Source organism: Protobothrops mucrosquamatus, unplaced genomic scaffold, assembly GCF_001527695.2.
Source record: "Protobothrops mucrosquamatus isolate PMUCROS unplaced genomic scaffold, P.Mucros_1.0 scaffold1575, whole genome shotgun sequence".
Classification (NCBI taxonomy): domain Eukaryota; kingdom Metazoa; phylum Chordata; class Lepidosauria; order Squamata; family Viperidae; genus Protobothrops; species Protobothrops mucrosquamatus.
Genome location: NW_015387739.1, coordinates 33,518 through 48,656, shown reverse-complemented (window position 1 = coordinate 48,656; position 15,139 = coordinate 33,518). Strand labels below are relative to the sequence as shown.

The 15,139-nt window shown below is 36.5% G+C and overlaps 2 protein-coding genes across 2 annotated transcripts in view; both read right to left on the bottom strand.

Annotated features, from left to right (window-relative positions):
* Positions 1-4,358: 4,358 nt before the first annotated feature.
* Positions 4,359-6,315, bottom strand: WDR89 (WD repeat domain 89). The gene has a single exon (XM_015822459.1). The coding sequence runs from the start codon at positions 6,312-6,314 to the stop codon at positions 5,151-5,153; it is 1,164 nt and encodes a 387-aa protein (XP_015677945.1). The 5' UTR covers position 6,315; the 3' UTR covers positions 4,359-5,150.
* A 5,831-nt stretch (positions 6,316-12,146) lies between these two features.
* LOC107293310 (SCAN domain-containing protein 3-like) overlaps positions 12,147-15,139 on the bottom strand; it is a 15,452-nt gene continuing 12,459 nt past the window's right edge. The window contains exons 3-4 of the mRNA XM_015822458.1: positions 13,346-13,808; positions 12,147-13,314 (exon numbers count right to left, since the gene is read on the bottom strand). Coding sequence (XP_015677944.1) covers positions 12,187-13,314; positions 13,346-13,808 — 1,591 coding nt within the window. The 3' untranslated portion in view covers positions 12,147-12,186. The remainder of the gene's footprint in view (positions 13,315-13,345; positions 13,809-15,139) is intronic.

Sequence of the window (15,139 nt, the reverse complement as noted above, 5' to 3'; positions counted from 1 at the left end):
TTTTCATTTTCTATTTGTATTGGGCAGTGCTTGTAAAGATTTGATTGGACTTATTGTGAATGATTTATTGCTAAACAAGCTCTGGAAAAGAAACATCTGCAGATACAGCCTCATAATATTATAGGTAGCTCCCTTCCAGCTATATTCTATTAGTGGTTCTGCAACAGTAAGATAGTTTCACAACTACATAAGAGTCTTCAGAATCAGTTTCCTATAGCTGCTTGTAGCTGAACTTTTTATATTAGAAACTTCTATATAATAAGGCTTTTTGTGGCTACAGCTATCACCCTTCATGAACAATAGACAACTGCCATTTAGAATTCTTCTTCTTCTTGTGCCATATCCGTTATCGGACGTTGACGATCATGTTGGCAATCCTGTTTTTATCAGCAGCCGCTCAAAAAAGTACTACTGAGTTTTGTCCAAACCAGTCCCTTAGATTTTGAAGCCACGATGTTCTTCTTCTGCCTGGACCTCGTTTGCCTTCAATCTTTTCCTGGAGGATTAAATGGAGTATGCCATATTTTTCTGGGTGTCGCATTACACATCCAAAATATTCTAATTTTCATTTTTTAATTGTTTTGATGATTTCCTTTGCTTTCCCAGGCGGCTTATCACCTCGTTTCTGATCTTGTCAACCCAATTTATACATAACAGCCGCCTATACATCCACATTTCAAATGCTTCTAGTTTCTTCAGGTGGCCTTCTGTCAGAGACCAATTCTCTACTCCATAGAGCAGGATAGAAAAAATATAGCATCTGACAAGCCTGATTTTCAGTCTTAGGCTTATGTCGTGACTGCAGACCTTTTTCATTTTGAAGAATGCTGTTCGAGCTTTCTCTATCCTAGTCTTTATTCAGTGGTCATGTCCCAGCTTTCATGTAAATTAGAATCGAGATGCGTGATCCTTTCAACTTTTTTTAATGGTATTCCTTCTGAATTTATTGGTGGTAAATTAACGGGTTGTTTGCTGACGACTGATCTTGGTTTTTGAAGTAGTAAGCTTCAAGCCGTATTTTTCAGATCTTTCTGTGATTCTGTTGATGAGGAGCTGAAGGTCTTCATGCTTACTGGCAAGCAGAACTGTATCGTCAGCATATCTTAAATTGTTGATCCAAACATTGTTTACTTTGATGCCAGCATCGATGTTCTCCAGTGCCTCGTTAAAGATTGACTCAGAGTAGATATTGAACAACAGTGGAGACAGAATACATCCTTGTCTGGCCCCTCTTCTTATTTCTGCATCAGCTGAGTATTTTTGGCCTAGTCTCACATTTGCTACCTGATGCCAGTACAGATTTTTTATGATTTGGATGTCTTTGTCATCTACTCCCCCTTGTTTCAGGATTTCTAATAGTTTGCTGTGTCTTATTTTATCAAATGCTTTTTCAAAATCAATGAAGCACATGTAAACACTGTGACTGACATCTCTGCAATGCTGTACAAGAACTTGAATGCTGAATAGCGCATCTCTTGTATCAAGATTGTTTCAGAAACCAAATTGTGTATTACCTAGACCAGGGGTAGGCAACCTTGGCTCTTTTATGACTCGTGGACTTCAACTCCCAGAATTCCTGAGCCAGCCGTGCTGGCTCAGGAATTCTGGGAGTTGAAGTCCACGAGTCATAAAAGAGCCAAAGGTGCCTACCCCTGACCTAGATGCTCTTCAATTTTGTTGTATATTCTTGTGTGAATTATTCTCAGGGATATTTTCAGGGCATGACTCATTTAGAATAGGAGCGCTGAAAATTATGGGTGGACTCAGAGTGATAGTTGCAATAACCATTAAATGTAGAAAGAAAGAAAGAGTTGTCTGAAATAAAGTGCAGTGAGGCAGGAGAGGACTTCCTCTGCAAAAGGAAACATTTCTTAACTGTCAGCAACATTTAAGAAACTTGCTTCAGTGCAATGTTCTCCTATCAGCTTTGATCTAACCATGGCTCTTGTATTACCAAGCACTCTTATGTTTTGATTAACATATAGACCCAGCATTTTCTCAAATCTATTTTCACCATAGAAATGAGGTAATATTTACATATGATTTTAAAATTACTTTGTGATTATAACATGGGCATGCTCTCCAGTATTTTAATTTTTTTTACCCCTTTCCAATTTGAGAGAATATTTTCCACATTCAATTGCAAAAGAAAGTGAACAATCAACTACACATTTATTTATTTAGACATTAAATCAGATATTTTCTTGTTGAAAAAGTAGACACTGATATCTCCTTGTTTTTGACAAGCATTTGCAAAGTACATCAGTAGTAGTATATGTAACATAATGCTACATATACTACATGCAGTAGTATATGTAACATTCCATATGCCCAGTTCTATGAAGATATACACCATAACCTTAAGGAAATAAATCCTTATCAACTGATTCCCCTCACAATTATGCTGAAGCACATTCCTTGAAATAGGTAACAAATAATTTCAAATCCTTTAAAACTCCTTTACAATCAGGACAACTAACCATAAGGGTAAATTCTTTTATTCTTTCTATCCTCAAGTAGGGAAATAATTTTTATTCTTTCTGTCCTCAAGTAAGGCAGTTTCAAAGGAGGCCAAAGTTAAATTCAAACCTAAACTAGAGGAATGCCAATACATGGTCGCCAGGGGACAGTAGTCAATACTGGATCATATCTAGTTCAAGATGTTTGACTACTAGACTACTTGATTTTGGCTGCTCAAGAGTAAGTTATTCAAACTGATGCAATCAAGACCAGGAATGAAAAATCATGAAATGATTCAAAGTGCAGATTGTGCAAAGAAGCAGAAGAAACAGTAAATCATATACTCAGCTTGATTATAATGATTATGATGATAAAGTTGCCAAAATGATTCACTGGAACATCTGTAAAAATTATCACATACCAATAATGAAAAATTAGTAGGAACATATACTTAAATAGTCAAACATGAATAGATTAAAATCCCACAAAGATTTCAAAATACATACGAATAAATTCTTGACCCTTTACACACTAGATATATGTGGTTGAAAAAAAGGAGATATGAATAATTGTGGCAATACCAGGGGATATTACAGAATATCAAGATCTGAAAATCGAAATGGAAAGATTATGGCATAAAATGGCCATAGTGATCCCTGTGGTTATCAGCTCACCGGCTGCCATTCCAAAAAATCTTGGATGACACTTAGAAAAACTGCACATTGACAAAATTTTCACCTATCAGTTACAAATATGGATCCGCACATATACTACACCAATACATTTTGACATGCAAGGATCTTGGGAAGAACTTGAACACCAGCTAAAGAATTGGCAGCTGTGATTTCACATCTTTTTATATATAGTAATAATTTGTGAATCTTGTATGCTCCCTCCAAGTCTCAATAATTCTGAGCAGTTTATAACAAACAAAATAATTAATATGAAATGTAAAGTCAACATTCTGGCGAATTAGGGCTTTTCCTCCTTCTACCAAAAACTATTCTTCCTCTCAAAATAAACATTTTCTAGATTGTTCCTGACATCTCAGGTTAAAGCGAGGAGTTCCAAATAAGTGAATCCTAATGTAATGTTAGTGCCTTTCAAAAGGTATACAAAATAGAATAGCCTCCCCAAAATATTTGTGGTTCAGTATAAATTAAGGTTCAATCACCTTATCAGATAGCAAGCAGGTTCTCAATCTTAAAAACTCAACTTTGGAAATAGAAAAAAAATGAACAAAATTTCATAAGAGTTGACATAACAACACTGAATAGTCTTGCAAAACTTGGCTATCTCGAGATTTAAAAAAATATAGAATAGTGGGTGCCATCTAGTGGTGATATGGGCCCTGGTGCTGTGGGCACCAATTTGCCAACCTCCACCATATGGATGACTGAATAACAAAGAAAAACACTCTTAATACTAAATAGACAACTCTAAATTCTTTTTCAGAAAGAGAAATGAAATTCTTTACCATCTTGAATCAAAATTTATTTCAAATCAGAATAAAGGTAAAATTTTATAGAACCTGGGAATGGACATTGTAATATAAACTAATTCCATGTCTCATTTTCGGTGTCCTCAAGTACCATGATTGTTCTCTAATTTGATCTCTTTTGATAGGTAATGTGGATAGTTTGCTTTTTCAGGTTATTTAAGCAGATTTTTCCTTCTCTTTCTCCTCAGTATTGACATCCATTTTTTAAGAATATTGAATATAATTTTAAGTTCATTTTCCCAAATATGGCCTGCAGACTCTGCTGCAATTTCTTCACAATCACAGATCAAGACTGCTTCAAGTCCCACCTCCCTGCATGTATCAATATACTAATGATTTGCAAAAATACAGTTCAATGAAACATACAAGTGAAACTACAAGTAGCAATATTTATTTATTTACACATCAAACTTCTTAACCAACCATGTCCCCCACAGAGGGGCTCTGGGCAGTGTACAATTTAATCAGTATAATAAAACATTAAAAACCATAAAATTTAAGATTAAAATATTTAACAATGTAAAATATTATAAAATTACAAAAGATGGAGAGTCCAAGATGGGGAGACTAATAGTTGTTAATATAGGCAGGGGGGTTCTCATAGGGCCGACCAACCCCATGGCTCTGTGGGCCTGTGTCCCTCACAAGACTACACAGCCAGATTTTGACCCTTTGTGAAAGGGCAAGAAATTGAGGGCAAGATGTTCCACAAAGCGGGGAAGCAGCAAAACCAGGCCCTCTTCCTTGACTGACGGGGTCTGTGGCATGCCTTCCCTGCCTGAATGAGTGGGAATGATGTGATGAGTTGAAGCCAGTTTCATAGGTAGCCAGACCCTACGCCATATATGAATAATAAATAATAAAGTAAAAGATTTTTGTATACATTTCTTATACTGGAAGATCATGTTCAGGGTGAAAGCATAAACTGTGTCCAAGTTTTGAAAACTCATCCTTTTAAAACTACTACAACTTTTTGAAAATTCAATTCATACAAGCAGGAATATTATTGTTACACCATAGAAAGAAATTTATTTCAGCATAAATTTTTGTGTACAATGAAGTAGATTCTAGTCTACGCAACAGTTATCACATTCAATTGCCTAAAAGAATTCATTTTTTTTTGTTTCTGCTGCAACACCAGACACACACACAGCCATCTCTTAGAAGTATTAAAAATGGAACTCCCTCTTCATTTCTTTACTTTTTTCTTGTTTTTCAAAGAATGTTGATGAGCTTTTGTTCGCTGATAGACAGAGGATGCCACTTTCATAGAAATCTTCTTATTCAAAGCGTTTTCCATGGCTCCTGGTTTCCATAGCAACAACTCTGCATCCTCTCCTCCCGTAAATAGAGAATCATCAACCATATCCCAGCAGAAGGAACGAACGGTAGCAGAGTGTCCACCTTGAAGTATTCCCATAGAATTCAGCTCATGAGCACAACACTCTATGAGACAAATGCTTCCTGTTGACATCCCTCCAACCACAAACAATTTGTCCACTTTTTCATGATAAACACCACCAATTAAGTAATCCAGTTTGATATTTTCTACTTCTCTGACATCTGGAATATGCAATAATGTAGTTGACTTTTCAGAATCCAGCTGAGTAAGATCCCAATAACAAAATCCTTCATCATGTGTCATGCAGTAAATCTGCCAATAATCTTTTCCAGCCCATCCAATAAAACTTACAGAAGAATCAGAGTTACAAGTAGAAATCAGAGCATTTTCTTCATTGTCTTTGTTAATATCAAACACATTTACCAATCCATCAGTTGAGCCTGAAGCAAGCAAATGTGGTTTGTTGGGATGAAAACATACTTTAGTAACATCATCGTTGTGAGACTCTGAATAGACACCTAGCGGCTGTTTGCTGGAAGGGACACTATTTGTGCAGCCTCTTGCATCCCAGAATGTTATGAATGCATCTTCTTCCACTTTTTCTGTCCCAGCACATACTATGAGGTCATTGCAGCTTATATCACAGCTAATGAAAACATTTGAAGGATAGCCACAAAACAGCAGTACAGGCTTCACAACAGATGAACGAGTATCCCAACACTTCAATGATCCATCACTGCAAGCTGAAAATAATATATTTTCATTTGTATGTGCAAATCTGACACCACTTAGCAATGCAGGATGGCTATTATATTCTTGTAGCAAGGACAGTGTCTCCCTGTTGTAAACTCTGATTGATTTATTGGAGCAGGAAACAGCCACTAAATGGCTCCCTTCTCCTCTTGAAATATCTATGTCCAATAAGTAAGATGGGTCTTCTGTTAGTGAACACCGTTTTGCTATTTGAAGCCTAGAAAACTGTTCCTTGATCTTCTCCATGGCAACTGGCATTTATAGCCGCATCCAGGAAAGTAAAGGTCTGCAATAAATAAATATACCAAAATAAATCAGCTTTATATTGTTAATCATTTCTATAATATTTTTCAGCACAGAGAAAAGACTTGCACCTCTAACCTCATTTATCCTTCCTTTAATATTTTATACATGAATAGACAATTTCTCTAAATCTGAGAGCCATTCATTACTGAATGCATAAGGAATCAGAGAACTATCAGCGTTCCATAAAAGTTTGGCATTATAAAGCAAAGCATGGCATTGTCTTCCATAGCCCAGCACCAGTTAGACATGCTACCCATCTCATTCAGATAGCACCAGGTTATAAATGACTATTATAACAAACAGATAGACAGATATTGATATATATGCACATTCACACAAGGGGAGAGTGGGGAAATTCAGATTGTAGTCCTCCCTGAGACAAAAAATCTGCTTTTATGATTTTGACCAAGTACTCTCTCAGCCCTAGACTGGGAAGTTGAAAAATAAATTCTATCTTCCAGCTCAGACCAGTGTGGTAGATTCTGATCCAAACCTATAAATCAACTTGTGGCTGATATTAATTACCCCACAAAAACCACAATAAAAATTGGAATAGTCAAGTTTGTAATGCTTCCCGTCCATTCAATGAATGAAATCTTTATCACCTGAATTAAATTGGGTGGAACTTTTAGAAACCAAATAAAATATCTTCAAAATCAGATATGACCCATGGACCTTAAATTGCCAAGCCATAGGTTATTTAAGATATTTGTAGCACAACTTTTGCAAAGCAACTTAACCCAAATAATGAACAAGTATATTTAAAATTGTAAAACTGAACTGAATGCAATCAATATTAGCTGTGGTATGACACATCGTCCATGTTTTCTAGACCAATATTTATACTTTGAGGGCACTGCCTTTTATATGAAAAACTAACATCCCAAACAATGGGGGAATAGCCAGTAATGCTGCATTTTTATCAGCCATTAACATTTCACTAAATCTTGTTTTGGACGTAGAAAAATGTCAACTGGTGAAATCAGAATTCTGTGTCTCTTTAGGAATGAAATCTTAAGGTTAAACAAGCAATCTAGTTAAAAATAAATCTCTGGTGTAGCCAGGAACTCTTGCTCTTGTTAAAAGGAAGTTGCTGCTACACTATGATAGGGGAATCTAAAAAGAGACCTAACATTTGTGGGAAACATGGGAAATCATCGTTCTTCGTGCATAGTAGGACATTATGAGTTAGGACACTTTCTACTAGCAGAAATTAGCAATGCAGATTTGAAGCCTCTATAAACTTGGGATATTTTATTTCATAAAATCATGATCTTAGAATATCAGTCTCAAGGAAAAAATGCAAACTTTTTGGTTTAGCACAAAAAGTCAATGTAACATAGAGTAATTGTATTTATATGCTTCTTCTCCAGTGACGTAAATAATACATAATAAAGCAAACTACAGCTTAATAAGATTCATATAGTTTTTTTTCTCTTTGCCGGGTTATATTCTTTGGAAACATTCCTAGATTCCAGATTAATTCAGCTCTTCATCTAACCTCAAGCTACATAATTTCTGCAGAGGGACAGAGGCGAAGAGAGGCTTATTTACCTTCCATTCTGAGTTGCAGCTCCAAGGACTTAGCAAGATCTCTGTCTTCTTCCATTCTTAGCTCATTCATTCATACTGGCCAACTAGATGCCTCTGGGGTATTCAACACAGGAAGAGTGGCTGGTCCCCTGCAACTAGAATTTGGAGCTATACCTCTTCCCACAGATAACTGTTGTGTCCTGAAAATTGAAAGCCCTGACAGGCCTGTCTTCCATTAAATTCTCCTAACCCCTTTTAAAGCCAACCTCATGGCTATCTCCATATTTTGTGGCTCTAGGTAACCAAACAGAACTTTCATCACAGAAACTTTCATAAATTCATAGTGGTTTAGGAACTGCTACAAATATACATAAAGAAATATGGATTGGGAGGACTCACATGCAATGTGGCTAAAAAACGAAAGAATGGGAAATTTGCTATAGAAAGAGATTTCCAATGCACACAAGATGGCATCTGGCTTTTAGCTGGTTCTCAAAAGTTACACAAAGTGATAAGAATGATCCATAATGAATTCCAATATTTAACTGTCATTTGAAAAAGAGATGAAAAAGACTGTTGTATAAGAGCATATTAAAAGTACTAAAAGACTGAGAAACCATCTCCCGAGAGGTCTGAAAAACTTGCCCAAGTGAGCTTTAATGATAGTGGAATATCAAACATCATAATGTTCGGTCTTTGACAAACTGGATATAAGCATCATTTCTTAAGCTAAAAAGAGACCTATGAGTCATTTAATCCTACAAGGTTTTCAAAAATAGACTAGTGATTCATAAATTACATTCTTCCTCCTCCACTTAAAGAGAATACTTTGGCAATGATGAGATTTTACAATAGTTGGCACATCCCTGAGAGCAATGCCAGTGGTCCATGTAACCACACAAGAGCAACCCCCACAAAAAAGCAGAGATTTTATTTATACCAAGATTTATTAATGTCTGCTAAGAACAGGCATAAGATCACACAATACATTTCATTATTATTGATTCTTTCAGTTACTAACGTCTTCCCTTTTAACTTCATTCTGAATGTTTGCTATAGATTCGCTCATGCTGCCCTTATTATGACTTTCTCTTCCTTTCTGACTCTTTGTCCTCGCTTTCCAGTATCTTCGAGCTTCAGTGTCAACTTGCTATCTTTAAATATACAGGTTTCATCACCTACTAGCCTACTATATCCAAAGATGGCACTGAAACTCCAGAAGTTGCCTACCTTATATCACCTCAATCCCTTATTCAGCTCAGGTAATCATGTAATATGACTATTCTGTTCTTCCATCATTCTTCCTAGACCTCACCTCTCTTCCCTTTCTGGAAGGAAAAAAAATATTGTATGTTAAACAGCAGCTGAGTAAGAAAATGTGAGAACAGCTCTACCAGAGAAGGCCAAGGTCTACCATTTCATTTTTTACACTGGACCATCAACTGTCTGTACCACAGTCCTCACTAGCAAGAGCTACAGATATAACCGTCTTCCATGGATATCCTCTTGCAACTGGCATGAAAGCAAGCTTCCCCAGAAGATAAGTAACTGAGTCTCAAGTTGATAGTTCATGATTGGATCTGACTTCATGAGTTACATCCAACACTTTTAAAGCTATACAATTTGAGGTGATCAAGACATCTTCTGGTAAGGAATTCCACAAAATATTTGCTGTGTAAAGGTGCTTTCTTTTCTATTCTAAATCCTCTGCCAATTGGCTTCATTGCATGATTGCTCCGTGTCTATTTTCTACATTGCAGATGTGATTGTATGCACCCCAATTATGTCTTTCCACAGTTCTGCATTTTTTTCATCTCTATGATATCCTTTCCCTACAATCCCTATATGCGGCTATAGAACTTTTGGTGGTGTGGGTTAAAAATGCTTGTCCAACATAGATGAAGCAGCAGATAAAACCAGAGATCAGTTAAAAATAATTTCAGATCAATGGACATATCTGGATTTTGAGATTTTAATATTTACCGAAACTAATGTCCACAGAAGAACATATAATATTTTGCAAGTCCTATTTCAGTTATGAATTAAATTAGGATTGTAAAACACTTTCATAATAAACACAAAATTATTCATTTCTGAATTAACTTTTGTAAGATTGAGCAACAATCAGTCAATGAGGTTAATTGTATTATAAAACTGACCAGATTAATCAGTCAATATAAATTAAGAAAATTCTAAATTCCAGAACATATAAAAAACACAGGATAGAGGCACTCTGTTTTTTCACTAAAGAACAAGAACATGCTACGTTTCATCTGAAAAGCATGCATGTTTTCCTGGAAAAGCTTTCGTTCATGCACAGATGAATGCTTATTTAATTAAAATAAATATGACTAGCCAACTAAAATTATTCATCAATGAGTCCTGCAGAGCATAGTTCCTTGTTCTTCTTTCTGCTTAATGTAGCTACCAAAAATGCTTTTATTATAGAAGTAAATGCTTTGGTGCATATAATGGGAAGAAGTAGTGATATGTATATTTTTACTATCACAATAAGAGATGGAATTGTGGGTAGCCCAGATTAGTGATACATTGTCCTACCAGAATTGAGGCTTTTGATTAATTTTTTTAGCTTCAGCACCATAGTTGGCTGTTAGGATTAAAAAAATATGAACATATCTCCACACTAGGGTCTCACATATTTGCAAGAGATCTCTCATGGTATTGTACCATAAATATCAGTAAGCCCACATTTTACTGTGGGGTGGATAAACTGGGGCTGAATTTAAGGTCACCATTATAAGATCAAAACCAGGAACTTTTCAAGTAAAAGTTTTGTTTTTCAAACACTTCACCACAGTGATTCTCCACATACAATTTCCCTCCCACAAAAATCAAAACATAAGAACTTAGTGAAAGAGAAGAATGAAATCATAATAAAATGTGTACATTTTCCTCTTTATGTTTTAGAATATGATTGTTGTGACTGTTTCAATAAATTTAATTATCTTGAGCACCATTGAAATGACAGAATCATAAAGTTGGAAGAGGTCTCCTAATCCAACTCCCATCATTTAATACTTTCTTTCCTTTCTTCTTTCCAGATGCAGAATGTTACATTTCTCTTCGTTAACTTCTTCCTGTTTGTTTAAGCCCACTGTTTAGGCCTGTCCAGAACTTTTTGAATTTTGCCTTTTTCTTTTAAAATGATGTCCATTTCTCTAAATTCCTCTGTTATAAAGTGATATCCATTCCTAATTTTGTGTCATCTGCAGATCTGATGATCGTCCCTACGACCCCTTCATTTAGGTCATTAATATAAATATACCACATCGAGCTCTGGATTATGCTCTCTGGCAATCTACCGTACTCTCTAATGTGATATGGAGCATTTATGACTATTCTTGCCAAAATAGTCATTTAGCCAGTTATGAATCCATCTTATAGCTCTATCAGCTGGCCCGTAATACTATTTTCCCACTTTCTACTTGGTAATTATATTAATATAAATATTTTACAGCTACATTCATACCTAATTACCGGCAACTAAATTTTAGTGAAGTCTATGGAATACATGAGCATAAAGACTGGTGCTATATATATGGTATATTTTCCCCTTGCAATAAAAAGTAGGCAGATGTGATTGCAGGAATATTTTTGTGCTTGCCTTTTTAAAAGCACACATTTATTTTGCCCTCTTAGCATTATTTTTACACAGAATCTACAGAAATGTCACCTGAAGGAACACTCTTAACACAGGAGCCAATGTACCCTAGTGAATAAGAGATTGAACTACAAACACCTGATCACATTGGCTCGAACAAGCCATTTAAACATTCATAAAGTTCAACGGTGCAATCTGAGGGGGATCCATGACTGCATTTAATCCCTGCACTAAAAATGATTCCTCCTGTTTTAACCTAAACTCAACCAAGGACTATAGGGTGGAAGGCTACTTTCTCCCAGGAACTGTCTAGAATCTAGAATCACTTTCCTAATGCCACGACCTTTTAATACAGTTCATGTTGTGGTGACCCCCAACCATAAAATTATTTTCGTTGCTACTTCATAACTGTAATTTTGCTACTGTTATGAATCTAATGTAAATATCTGAGAAGGCAGGATGTATTTTCATTTTTACAATTGAACATAATTAAAGCATAGTGATTAATCACAAAAACAATATGTAATTATATATTGTGAAATATTTATTTCTAATTACAAATAAATGAAATTTTGTCTTGAAGCATGGTGTAGCATGGGTAACAGTCTTAATATTACAACAGTAAACTACATTGCTACATTTTGCGACAGTATGCGTAAAAAGCCAACATCAGTGCGAAGGTTGAGATTGCTTCTTTCTCACCAGATCAGAAATTCTCGGGGCAGTCTTTGCAAGAGCACAACGAAAATCATCTTCCACAACAAGTCTACTTCTGTATTTAGACTTGATAACCAACAAGCTGGAAAACCCTGTTTCACAAAGATATGTTGTTGGAAATGGAAGAAGAAGGCGCAACACAGTCTCAGACAGAACAGGATATGACTGCAAACACTTGATCCAGAATTTTGTAACTGGCATTGTAGAGAAATCAGTTCTCGCTGCATCGCTGTTAACAAGTTCAATGAACTCCTTTTGTGCTGTCTCAGGAACATTTTCAACTTTGACTGTGAATGGGCTTCTGGCAAGTGCAAATGGGGTGTCAGGTAGATTTGGAAAGTACGATGAAATTTCGTCTGCAAGCATGTGCAAGTGTTCTTTCACATAAATTATCATCATAATCCTTTTGTCTGGTTCAATGTCATGTTCCTCAAAGAAAGCAGATAAGGTAGGCAACATGTACATTTTATTTTCATCCAATTTTTTTTGCCAAAGCTGAAGTTTCATTTGGAATGATCGGATCTTTTCAGACAAATCGAGGCACGTTGCATTTGGTCCTTGCAGTGATAAATTTAACTCATTCAAGATGGCAAAGATGTCAACCAAGTAAGCTATTTTCTGCAGTTCACTTTTATCGCTGAAAAGTGCTTCGAACTGCGGTCTTACTTTCTGATTAAAAAATGTTTTGAGTTCATCACGAAGCTCAAAAACACGTTTTAAAATGTTTCCTCTCGACAACCATCTCATTTCAGTGTGAAATAGCACAGCATTGTTCGGCACATCCAACTCGTTGCACAGTTGCGAAAACAGTCGACTGTTTAAACTGCTTGCCTTTACAAAATTGACAGAACGTATGACGCTTTTCATTACTTCTTGTAACTCTTGTGGCAGCGTCTTTGTTGCTAATATTTGCCAATGAATCATACAGTGAGTTCCGATGACTTTTGGTGACTCATTCAGTACCAAACGTTGAAATCCAGATCGACATCCTAGCATAGCTGGAGCACCATCTGTGCAAACACCACAAACCTTTTCCCAAGAGATCTTATGCTCTTTCAGAAATGAACCAACTGTGTCAAATACATCANTTAGATAAGGAAATTGCACTCAATTTTGTAACAAATTCGTCTCCGATCATAACTCGAACAATGTCTTTGGCCACTGGCAACAGTAAATCCTCAGCAATGGTGTGAGGTTTCATAGCTCTGGCGATTCTGAATGCCACCAAATATGAAGCTTCAACGGCTACTACGTTTTGTTTGTGGTACTTGCTATCAGTGTCAAGTCTGGCTTTCTTGAGTCCATCAGCTTTGCTTCTAAAATAGTTGGTATCCTTGCCGGCAAAGCTCGGATGCTTGCTATCAAAATGGCGTTTTAGTTTGTTCGGCTTCATAGATTCAGCTGATAGAACTTCACAACAAATAACACATTGCGGTTTCTCAATTCCTGCTGTAATTATTGAGGTAAAACCATACTGTAAAAAATCCTCACTATATTTTCTTTTCTTAACGTTCTTCTCTACACGATCCATTGTCATGGGATGGTTTGCTAATAAAAATAATATATAACAATAGCTTTAATAATACAAAAGATGATACGTGGCATAGTTCAGTCAATACAGTTCATTAAAGTTTCCTATGATTTACCATTCTCTGTGTTGTTGTTTTTTACATACCTGTTACTATCACAAGGGGGCAGTATTCACATCAACCACAGCTGAATACAAAAAGACCGATCAGCATCCAGATTAAGTTCCCATGGTACAGATATTTTTTTTTGTAGTAGTTGGTGATTTTACAGTACACGATTTTACATTTACCCAGTAATTATAATTCATGAAGTATCGTTTTACCTCCAATACTGCTGCTTTCAACACAGTAGCTGCTTTCAACACAGCTGCTTTCTACACAGTAGCTGCTCTCTACACATGTGTGACTGGTCCGCATAAGTACATTATGGCACCAACCCTGTCACATACACCCGTATTTGTACGGGGTGTATTTGATGGGGTTGGTGCGATGATGTCCTCACGCCGGGTACTCGTATGTGGGCGTATTTGCATGTGGGCGGACCTGCCTGGAGACGGATAGAGGAGCGGTGTCTCGGTTCCTAAGACCATCGGAAATATGTGTTTTCCGATGGTCTTAGGCGACCCCTGTGAAAGGGTCGTTCGACCCCCAAAGGGGTCGCGACCCACAGGTTGAGAACCGCTGGTCTAGATCTTCCCCTCCTGATCCTGCCTCCTGCTTTACAGTAGTAGCTTGGTAGTTCTTGCTACTACCTACTTTCCAAAAGGTCTCCCCTGGCATTCACACTCTAGTGCCAGTATGAGAAGAGTTTAGGTTCCCATCTTTCTTCTGTATAACTCATGATATATAATGTTGTCTCCTCCTAGTCTCCCAACACAACAACTCTGTGAGGTTGGTTAAGATGAGAGAGAATATTGGCCCAAAGTGACTGCCGGTGAGCTGCCAGGGCTGAAGATGACTTTGAATCTGATTCTCTGATTCCAGGCCAATACCTTAATCATTATATCAGACTAATTTTCTCACACCTTGTGAGATATATGAAGATTGAAATTAAATACCCAATTCTTAACTGCTATAGTGATAAAGAAAATGAGACTCAGCATAATACTAAACACAGAAATCAAAAACATAGTAGACAACTATGTGTTTACCAAACACAATTTACAGGAAGAAAAAAAACTTTTTGAAGCAAAGAGTGCTCTGCTTTAATTTTTTAAATTTCAGCTTGGAGAATTCTCAATACTAATCAGAGGTTGCTGGAGACAAGGGAAAACAGTAGAGGGAGTCATGCAGTAGAGGGTGAGGATAAGATAATTTGATTGAATCCATATAGAAAAGGGTTAATCTTTCACTTGTGGAGATAAGGACTGTAAATC

Bases quoted from the DNA above. Each gene is read 5' to 3' on its own strand.
- WDR89 (XM_015822459.1), bottom strand. From the start codon at position 6,314: ATGCCAGTTGCCATGGAGAAGATCAAGGAACAGTTTTCTAGGCTTCAA.